Source organism: Lytechinus pictus, chromosome 1 (assembly GCF_037042905.1).
Source record: "Lytechinus pictus isolate F3 Inbred chromosome 1, Lp3.0, whole genome shotgun sequence".
NCBI lineage: Eukaryota > Metazoa > Echinodermata > Echinoidea > Temnopleuroida > Toxopneustidae > Lytechinus > Lytechinus pictus.
Window position 1 is genome coordinate 27806570 of NC_087245.1, and position 11497 is coordinate 27818066.

Below are 11497 nucleotides of genomic sequence, written 5' to 3' on the forward strand. Positions count from 1 at the left end.
GTCATCATAACTTAAAAAGTATAATGGACCAAGTTCATGAAAGCTAGCCATCAAGTATTACTGAAAATCCTGCCCGAGTTTCATGTCACATGACAAAGTTCAAAGGTCATTTAGGGTCAATGAACTTAAAACATGTTGGGGGAATCAACATCAAAATCTTGTCCAAAGATTAAGTTTTTTAAATGTCATCATAACTTAGAATGTATATAGACCTAGTTCATTAAATTTGGAAATAAGGGTAATCAAGTATTGCTGAACATTCTACCTGAGCTTCAGGTGAATAATTGTGAATAATTATTCTATTGTCGTTTTCATTCAGCACTGCTGCTATATTTAATTGCATAATGCAGGCGAGTCTGCCAGAGGCTGTCCACTTGTTGTAATGGTTGGTCAAGACTCCAAAGATGTTGGTCGGTTCTAGGACAATTACCCCCCCCCCCCCGGACAATTACCCCCAGAAAATCCCCCCTTCTCTCCGGCATCAATGTTAGAATTAAGCGGGACCCATTGTAAGTTTTGGTTGGTGTCACAGGTTTTCGAAATATTTTCTACTTTATTTTACGTTAATAACTTTTTCTTTCTCTTTTATATTGCTCTTTCTCCTGTTCTCTCACTTTCTTCTTTTTTCCTTGCTCTTTCCTTTTTTCTTCCTTTTCTGCCTTTTTCTTCCTTTTTTTTTGTTTAGCGGCACCTTCTGCATCATGAAAAATAGGGGGGGGGGGGGATTGCACCCAAAACCTCCCGTTTGGCTATGCATATATACATCAGAAAATGTGTAAACTGGCCCTCATACTAAGTTTTCATAGAACAATTGAACACTATTAGTCATAATAATCACAAATGCTGAATATCTCTGATTCCAACTGATCTGATTTTTAAAAATTTATTTTGGGTTTAATTTCAGGAAAGAAATCAGGCAAATAGATAAAACGTAAAAAATACACCTTCATAGGTAAAAATATTGAAAGTCGATTACGCAACTATCAACACTAACACTGTCAAGTAGGACCTATAAACCTGTTATTTTAAAACAATTCAAGAAGCTAAGAAGCTGAGAATTATGAAAAAATAGGTGCACATTCCAGATTAAGATGTGGCTTTATAATTTAATACAGTAAGCTAAAAAACTTTATGCAAAGATAATACACAAGAACACCTTGTAATTTTACCATTTAGGCCCTAAATTGTAAAATTACAAGGTGTTTTTGTGTGTATTATTCTTGGGTGAAAGCAATTAAACATTAAGAAGGAAATTAAGTACCAAAATTACTAAATTGTAAACAATATGACACGATCAAATACAGTGTTTTTTCCATACAAATTGGCAATCATGATAAGGTGCATTTTAAGGATGGTTAGTAAGAATTTATAAAGAAGTAGGCCTTTGCAAATCAAATAATGCGACCGAGCAGCGTGAGCTGAAAATATTAATATTTAGACCTTGAAATGGACATTTTACAGAGCACTTTAAAAAATCAATTTGTAAATAAAAAAATAATGAAAGCTCAGTATCCGAGATGAAATATGTTTTGTATATTGACTTCAAAACTTGATATTTTAAGCTCCATATCAGCCTATATTGAGCAAGATATGAATCTCATCGAAAAGGCAATGCAAGCGGGAAGCGTGAGCGAAAATTTTATATAGTGACACAAAAAGAAAGTCTTCTCTTCACTTTATATTATTCACTCCTCTTCCTCTCTTTTTCCTCTTCTGTTTTCTTCTATCTTTCCCCTTCTTTTTTTTTTTCTTTCTTTCTTCCCCCTTTTGTTCTTGCTCCGTCAATTTTTTCAGGGGGGGGGGGGACAAACCAAATCTCAGGGAGGGGCACCTGGCCCCCCGTATATATATGCCACTGCGAAGATTGCCAAAACGAATGATCTTACGCTACGATGACATACAAATTATGATCGAATTCCGGGTTTCGTAAAGATTTGTAGATGGAGCTCACTTTTACAGCTTTCTTACTGCGTTTGTTTGATTCCAAGATACTCGATAATGCCTTGAGTACTTACGCCAAACGCCGACCTATGGTTCAATTGAATTCAATCTTTATTTCGCAAATAGGATAACAATACAAAGGAACATCAAATAATGTGATTAAAGCTTTCGTGAAGGCTATAAGAAACCTGTAAGGCTGGATCGCCAAAACATCAGGGTGACCAGATTTCACAAAATGAAATACGGGACAATCGACAAAAAAAGATCAACAAAGAAGGCTACACACTACACAGTGTTAGACTTGTGAAAAAAATATGAATAACTGGAAGAGAGGGTGAACAAAAGAATGAAGGAGATAAAGATAAGACGAAAGAAAAGTGATGAATTGAGAAGAAAGAAAGAAAAAAATTAAGGGTAAAATGAAAGGAAAAAGAATAAAGAAAATTATAATAAAAGAAGAATGAAAGAAAGAATAAAAGAGAGAAAAAAATTCAGTCATTCTTTGAATTGAATATACAAAGAAAGAAAGGAAGGGAAGATGAATACATGTTTGAGAGACAAAATAAAGGAGAGAAAGAACAAAAAAGAAAGTAAGAAAAAGGAGGAGGAAAGAAAGAATGAAGGAAAGAAATATGTTTCCTTCATTCTTTGAAAGAAAGAAACAAAGAAAGAAGAAAAATAGGAAGGGAGGAGGGAAGGAAGGAATTAGGGGAGGGAGGGAGGGAGAGAAAGAATAAGGGAAATAATTAGAAGGAAAATTAAATAAAGAATGAAAGAAAGGAGGAAAGAATGAAAAAAAAAAAAACAATGGAAGGAGAGAAAGATGAAAAGGGAGAAGGAAGTAAAAAAAAAGTTTAATTAGGAAAGAAAGAATGAAGGAAATAAAAAAAGAAATTTGATAAAAAAGGCAGGCAACAAAAAGGAGGAAAGAAATAAAAATGAATAGAGAGAAAGGATCAGGAAAGACAAATAGGAAATAAAGATAGATGGAACAAAAACGGGCAGGCAGGATTGAGGATAGAAGGATGAAGAAAGGATAGAAAATAAAGAGAGAGGAAAAAAAATTCAAACTTCAAGCAAACAAAAAACGATCTAATCATCTAACAAAAATCATGATATTTGGTGTTTTTCAAATATATTTTAAAAATTTTAATAAATCTAAAATGTTTTAGAAATGAATAAAATTTCAAAGTGAAACATTGTCAACTTAAAAAATAGATGAAACATCGCGTATGGCACGCTACGGAGCCCGAGAGGGGACATGCATGAACATTTTTTTTTAGTAAGTCGTTCCCACCACTTATAAGTCGTTACCACCACTTATAAGTCGTTACCACCACTTATAAGTCGTTACCACCACTTATAAGTCGTTCCCACCACTTATAAGTCGTTCCCACCACTTATAAGTCGTTACCACCACTTATAAGTCGTTCCCACCACTTATAAGTCGTTACCACCACTTATAAGTCGTTACCACCACTTATAAGTCGTTCCCACCACTTATAAGTCGTTCCCACCACTTATAAGTCGTTCCCACCACTTATAAGTCGTTCCCACCACTTATAAGTCGTTACCACCACTTATAAGTCGTTACCACCACTTATAAGTCGTTCCCACCACTTATAAGTCGTTACCACCACTTATAAGTCGTTCCCACCACTTATAAGTCGTTCCCACCACTTATAAGTCGATACCACCACTTATAAGACGATACCACCACTTATAAGTCGTTCCCACCACTTATAAGTCGTTCCCACCACTTATAACTCTGTTCTGACCATTTTAGCCAAAAATGGATGAACGAGAGCAAGAACGAAATACAGTGATAAAGATATGCTTTGAAATGGGACTCATGTACAAAGACATAGTTACGATTCTTGCCACAGAGTGTGGAATTGTAATTTCTTTCCGTCATTTGAAAAGGCTGCTCAGACAGCATGGCCTGTCAAGGAGAAAAAACTACAGTGACATCGGTGAGGTTGTAGACTTTATTCTAAAGCAGGTCGAGGGATCGTGTCGTCTGCATGGCTACCGATGGATGTTTGAAAAATGTCGGGCACATCATATCAATTGTAAAAAGGAAGATGTAAGGATAATCCTTGGAGTTGTCGACCCAGAAGGGACAACTCAGAGGAGAAGGAGAAGACTGAGGCGACGTCAGTATTCATCCAAAGGGCCAAACTTTTTGTGGCATCTGGACAGCTACGACAAACTGAAAGCATTTGGAATATGCATTAATGGCTGCATCGATGGGTTTTCCAGGAAAATAATGTGGATGAACGCCTACCACACTTCATCAGACCCGAAGGTGATTGGAGGGTACTACATAGAAAAGGTGTCAGACATCGGAGGATGTCCATCTGTTGTACGTGGGGATCTAGGTACCGAGAATGGATATGTGCGTGACTTTCAAAGGTTCTTCCGTGAGGACGACGAAGATGGCATGGCGGGCATTCGCAGTTATCTAGAAGGTCCAAGCACCGCCAATCAAAGGATCGAGTACTGGTGGTCCTTCCTTCGAAGGGAGTGCATGGAATTTTGGATCTATTTTTTTCGCCATTTGCAAGATGACGGTGATTTCATTGGCAATTTCGTAGATGTCAATCTCCTACGGTTTTGTTTCTTACATCTTATCCAGGTAAGAGCAATGGCAATTTTTACCTCCATTTTAGATTTGCATGACCATCGACCAAAATTAAGAATCAGAAATTAAGATTAGAAGAAAATCTTTAACTTTACTTTATAATATCATATAGATCTAGGCCTTTAATTGTTCTTTTACAGTGATCAACTTTTTTGTTCGCACTGCAAATGAATTGAAGCAGCGCAAGGATCTGGTTCTGGACATTTGAGAATGTCGATCCCCAAGAAGTAACGAAGTTTGATATTGATCAAACTTTCAAAAGGATCAATGTAAAAAAAAAGTTGGGGCGTTTTTGCAGGGTAGCTTTGCCCCCCCCCCTCCAAAGGGTCAGGGGTGCTGCTCTCAGGGGCCTGATTTAATATAGCATTTAGTAACCGAAGCCATAGATGTTTAATCATGCTTCAGTGCCGAATAGAATATTGCCAAACATTTTACATTTTAATTTTCATGTTTCCTCCCTTAATGTGTCTTTTGTTGACGGTATACTGGTTTATGCTTAAAATATTAAATGACGCCGTTTTATCTCTTTCCCATCTCAATTGCAGGCTGAGCTTGATGAAGTGGTAGATGTATGGGATCGGCATCTCATTAGACCATCGAGGAACGTCCAAGCTCCTAGCGGCCGCCCAAACATTATGTTCAACTTGCCGTCTTTGTACACTACAAGAGATTATCTGCATGGTGTGAGCCAGGAACGTATGCAAGCATGCAAAGAGGAATGTGTTTTCAGAAAAACAATACCATGTGATGAAGACATCTTTGAACTCTGTTGCATCGTGATGAATGAAGTTGGGTACGAGTATCCAAGAGACCGACACGGTGCTCGACTTCTTTATGTAGCTCTTCGACGTGAGATAACACACTTGCTTAACAATTAATTCTGTCTGAAGGTGCAGCAGCTATAGGTTCAAACCAACTTAACCAAGGAATACAAACAATACCTGTTCATGTGGGTGTGTTTTAAGTTTTTCATTTTTTGTTCTTAAGGAAATAAGCATAGTCTAATTGCCTTCTCGCCAATCATTGGTTTTGTACACAGTTTGACCTAGATTATCTGGCCACTATCTGGCAAGGAATTTTTTTTTCCTCACTCTTTGCTTCAAGATTGAGGGAAAGTTTCTTACTTTGTTTTATTTAAATTTTGTACAAACAAAATGAAACAAGTCTGGAACAAAAGCTTGCCATTTAAATGTATAAGTTTGTTCATATACCAGTTTAATTAAGTAATAGGATATGCTCTATATAGAGACATGTTGTCTAGGACTTGTCTCTCATATATGGCCAAATCAATTATCTGGATGAAGGCCGGTCCCGACCAGATAACCGAGGTCGAACTAAAATAATTCAGCAATGAGTCAATGGAGGTTTACATTCCAAAGTGATGGACAAGTATTGATTTCTTGTAACTTTTTATTGAAAGTAGAAAAAAGATTGACACAGATCTCGGTACAAAATCTATAAGGACTACATAGGCACTCTGTAGGCATCTTAAGCATTTTATTGAAGTTTTTCATACTCAACTTTCTTACTGCTTTGTTCGCCTTGGACATATTGTAATTGTTCTGTTCATGTCATATTACTACATGTAATTAAATCAACTTGATTATCTTCCAGACTTGCCTTTGATGTTCTATGTGTTATACATACAACTCGGACTCATGGACTCAGTAGCATTATGGCACTGCATGGGCCAGCAGCTGTGGGTATGCGTTACTTGTGACCATCTAATTAAGGCCCCAAAGTTTAAAACAAAAAACATATATTGACCCTATATGGAAAGTGGCACTGAACCAAACAAATTTACTGTGGACTGTGGAGCCCTACAAGTACATGGTTATTTTCAAGATTGGTAGATAGTGAAACACAGCAAAATGAAAGTCGTATCATTAATTCTTCTTAAACCAACTTGTTCCAATAACATATTTAAGTAAACAAAAGAAAATTCTCTGGTTTTTTATAATATGCCTTGGACCAATAACAATAAAACACAAAAAACGCCATAAACGTTCTTTCACTATGGTCATTTGGTCCAGTTAACAACATGAAGGATTCTCTTGGTACTTTATGATATGCCTTGACCAAACAACATTAAAACACAACACCATAACTGTTCTCAAAGCAGTTCGCCTACCTACCATGTTCATGGTTATTTGCAAGATTGGTAGATAGTCGAAACACAACAAAATGAAAGTCCTAATAACCCGTTGAAGACTAGTCCTGATTATACTCCGGCTGGGGTCTACGGGAAATGTGTGTTATAGCAAAATAAGCTCGTCTTCAACGGGTCAATTCTTCTTTAACTAACTTTTTCCAATAATATACCGTAAAGTAAACGAATTGAAGGTTCTCTTGGTTCTTCATTATATGCCTTGGACCAATAACATTAGAACACAACACCATATTAAACCCATTTGATCCGAATAAAACATGGCATGAAGGTTCTCTTGGATCTTCACGATACATGTATATCCTTGGGTCCAACAATAAAACACACCACCCTGAATGTTCTTTTCATGTCACTTCATAAACCCACTTAATCCAATATCCTTGAACACCGGGGGGGGGGGGGTACACGCCTAGTAAGGTATACACAGGAGTGTGACGCTCTAATGGGCGACTTTTTGGCCAAAAAAATTATACTATATATTTTTGCCCATTTCGTCGATAAATTGCACAAAAAGGTAATTATTCTTAATAAAACCCCTAATAATGGGTTCCCTTCTCCGCCAAAATGAACCTTAAAAATGGGTTGGGTTTTGCGGCTTCAGCGACACACTCCCATCAGAACCAAATCTGAGTCCCCCCCCCCCCCCCTTGGGTTTTAACATCATATTATGACTGTTCTGTGTTTCTTTGTGGAATTCCTGGGTCTAATATGATTTAAACTCAAAACAGTGAACCAAAATTCACTTGTTAATTAAACAAAGATGGGTTCTCTTCTATAGAAACATCATGTTAAAAAAAGCCCATTTATACAATGAAAACAAGGGAAAATCTTGACAAGAAGAGCCAATATCAAAACAAAGTGCAAAGTGTATCAAAATGTACAAAATATTTGGCATATTATAGTCATTGAATTTAACACCATCATTGTACAAAAACATTGATTGGTCCTACATTAATTTAATTCAAAATGAAGGTTCTCTTTAAGTGCTTTGAACATGATATGCCTTGTATCATGTACATTTTAACAACAGATCATTTTAATTATAGGGTAGAATACCTCATTTCGATTACTAAAGAGTGAATCGACATAAAATCTACCTATTTTAAATTGGGGCTTTATTGCTGCACATACTTCTTTCTTTGGATTAGTTTTCAATTTTGTCTCTTTCTGATGTCAAATACCATTTTGATAAATTTGAGCTCATTATTAAAAGGAAAATTGAATAATGTACATACATCTATATTCATCCAATCAAAGCATATTCGGAGCAAGAAAAAAAATGCAGCGGGAAGTGGTTGTCTCTATGGTAATGTTAGTAAACAGATTTTCCAAAAGTGACACAGAAGATTTGTTCACCTTTCACAAAAATCGTCTATGCCCACCAAAGAGTGAATGTAATGGCAAAATGAGATCATCACTGAATCACGCACACCCAAATTTATTTGAAATGGTGAAATACGTTTATACATTTGGTACCAAAGTTACTTGGGAAGCCATTTTCTGAGAGTACACTTTTGTGATACACTACATTGTATGTATAAATACCAGATTGATTTCTGCATATTAATTCATTCAATATAATTTTTGGGTGTTTCAACACCATATCTGAAGCATGAAGATGTTTCATACTAAACCTTTGCAAATATGCACAATTGCTATCACTGCCATATGTCTCACACCTACAAATTTCAAGCTAATTAATAAATGTAAACAATTAGAGAAGACAGCCTACTTTCATCTTCATAAAGCAATGAGTTGTTCTGAGGAAGTTTAATAAAGGACAAAAATAAAGGGTTTTCTGCAAAATGTAGTCAGGTAGTGTTATGTTTATGCTGCATATTTAATTAATGATGTATGCTGCGTACGGGAAGTCAACTTTGAACTTGAGTAAGCCTTCATGTTTCTCAAAGCCAATACACCGATATTTGACAGTTTCCCGCATTAATTTAAGATATAAAGCAACAAAATTCAAGATTAAACTTGAAACTGTGCAGTACCCTGTAGGAAATGTACGAGTAACCAGTAGCCATTAACCAAAATCAAAGTTCATATATCCTGATGCTAATACACAATCCCACTCTTGGCGAAATTCCCGGTAACTTCCATAGGTACTTGGAAGTTCAAGAGTAGGCCCACATGTATGTGCCACTGGTCGCCTGTCTGCACCTTCTAGAGACGTGAATTGAACCATTATTTTGGAAACGCTCATCACTTCAGATCCTGTCAGAAAATGCATTAATTTTTTCAATCCTTTCTTGTCTTGCCCCTTAATGTACTGCATGAGGAAACGCACCGAGTTTGACTCTTCCTGGTTGGATGGAATAGCTGAAAAGCTCTCACAGACTTTCTTTGTTGTAGGTTGGAGCTCTTGGTATATGCTGAGAACTACCGAGGGGGTTGGAAGCTTGCTTAACAACTGAGGAGTCACAACTTCCCTCATACACTGCATCGCATAGCTCCCGTTCTGGATGATGACCTTGTGTGCCAACTGGAACATAAGTGCTAATGATTCCCCTTCTTTTGGTATGGTATGCCCACCTTCTCGGTCAAGGAGGTCAACGAGTGCTTCATGCTCTTCCTCTGTTGTGTTTCCAGACAGTGCAGACTGAACACAAGCTCGATCTCCATCATTTAGGTAAAGCTTGAAAGACTCCATCAAAGTGTCAGGCAGGACTGCATCTTCACCAAATAGCATGCCAATGACGAAAGCTGGTGCCATTCTAAGAGGGAAAATTTTGTGGTCTATGAATCCTTTCACAAGGATTCTTCCAACGGCTTTCCACTCTTCTGGCCCTAGTTCTGGGCACAAACCTGGAACTCTGAAATCTTCCCCATCAGCATACATTTCAAAAAATTGTTTCCAAAAGATTGTGTAAACATCTCTCGACACTCCTTCTGCATCAATTCCAAGTTCGTCCACAAACTCGAATTTTAGAGGGGATGTCATCATATCAGGTGCTTTGAAAATACACAGGAGTTCAGTTATAACCATGCATCTGTGCAGCTTTACCAATGAATGCTTTTCCAACTCTTCTCCCAGAATTTGTAGACCTTGTGTTAGTAGTGGTTCCTCAATAGCAAGACCTTCAGTTCTTGAGGGTGGAGCATTGCTAGTGCTCGGTTGCTCATGATCGGACTCCATTTCCTGCTCCTGTTCTGGTTGTGGCACTAATTCAAAGACGGTTAGATCAATTAATGACTCAATGGCAGTATGGCTAATACCCGTTTCCGGAGTCAACGGAATCATTGGTAATGTTTCATCCAAGTCCTCATCTGCCTCATCAGGATAGAATGAGATGTCTTCGTCAGTGTCATTGGATGTCTTGTGACTCTTTCCCTTCTTCTTTGAGCAAATATATATCCGCAACATTTTTACTTCTGTCTCTAGGTACAGATCTTCTACATTACCCTCGGAAAATAGCTTTCCTCGAAAATCTTCCACATGGAAATAGAAATCATCCACATGACCTCTGAATGACATATTATCTGGAAAGAAAAGTCTCCTCCCCTCCTTGATGACATCGCCAGCTGTTGCATTTTCCCCCAACTTTAGATGCCTCGTTCCACCACCCTTAGATGTTCGAATCTGCTTGTACTCCATACTGGCCATATCAAAGTCTTTCCACCCTATCTCCACCCTCCTTTCCTCTTTTTCTGCATTCCTGTTACCAATATTTTTCTTCTGAGATTTCTTGATCTTAATTTTTAATCTGTCTACCATTGATGGCTTTGCTGCTTTTGGTGATCTAGTAGAGCATGATGGCCCTGATTCACACTTGCAAAATGTTACCACTGCTACCCGGTCTCCATATGCTGGGGTGTACTCGGCAAGTTTCTTATCATCAAGCAATGGGATTATTTCCACATCAACCTAATAAGAACAAACAAAAAGATAAAATCTTAGCTTTACTGATTATTTAATTAACATAAAATAATATGATATGATAGACACCTGGATATCTTCCCCAAAAGTCAATATTGTGCACCACCCCCTGCAACCAATCAGAAGCGCACATTTTGGACTTGAGATTCAATTTCAACCAATCAGAAGCACGCATTTTGGACTTGCGAATAATTTTTTTGAGGTGCAATGTTAAATGTAGTTTTCCTAATTAAGTTCTTTCTTCCCCATCACAACTCATTGTTTTTTTCTTCTCCAAATTGGTGCTGTGCGAAAGGGTGGGTACGGGTAGTGTCGCGTCACGTTGCGTGGAATCTCATGTGCCCCTCTGGGTTATCAAAGGGCATGGCCACAAATGATGTCAGTTCAGCATTCACTACAAATTTTGTTGGGGGAGTGGGGGGGGGGGGGGGGCGGGTAGACATTTTTTTAATTCGAAATATATTGTGTCAAGTAGACATTTGTTCCTTTGTTTTGCTTTGTACTGATGTTATAAAAAAGAGAAAATTATGTGAATTTAGTCCATAAATTACTGTTAAGTAATTTCATTAACTTTTTTAGGTATTACATTGGATAATCTTTTGAGTTTTAAGTACCATATGATAAATGTATTACATAAGCATGGGCGGATCCAGGGGGGCCCGAGGGGCCCAGCCCCCCCCCCCCCTATTGGCGGAGCCAAAAAAAAAGAAAAAGGGGGAAAGAAAGAAAAAAAAGAAGGGAAAAGAGAGGAGAAAAAAGAAGGAGAAACACAAGAGGAAGACGAGTGAATAAAATAAGATGAGGGGAAGACTAGGAAAATGATTTTTTAAATCTTTCATGTCAATATAAAAAAAATTCGCTC

The 11497-nt window shown here is 37.5% G+C and overlaps 1 protein-coding gene across 1 annotated transcript; it reads left to right on the forward strand.

Moving 5' to 3' along the window:
• The first annotated feature begins 3564 nt into the window (after positions 1 to 3564).
• On the forward strand, positions 3565 to 11018 carry LOC135154214 (uncharacterized). The gene is made up of 2 exons (XM_064099571.1): positions 3565 to 4579; positions 5131 to 11018. The coding sequence occupies exons 1-2, from the start codon at positions 3734 to 3736 to the stop codon at positions 5461 to 5463; spliced, it is 1179 nt and encodes a 392-aa protein (XP_063955641.1). The 5' UTR covers positions 3565 to 3733; the 3' UTR covers positions 5464 to 11018.
• Positions 11019 to 11497: the final 479 nt, after the last annotated feature.

Bases quoted from the DNA above. Each gene is read 5' to 3' on its own strand.
- LOC135154214 (XM_064099571.1), top strand. From the start codon at position 3,734: ATGGATGAACGAGAGCAAGAACGAAATACAGTGATAAAGATATGCTTT. The intron at 4,580-5,130 runs GTAAGAGCAATG...TCTCAATTGCAG, and splicing joins GTTTCTTACATCTTATCCAG to GCTGAGCTTGATGAAGTGGT.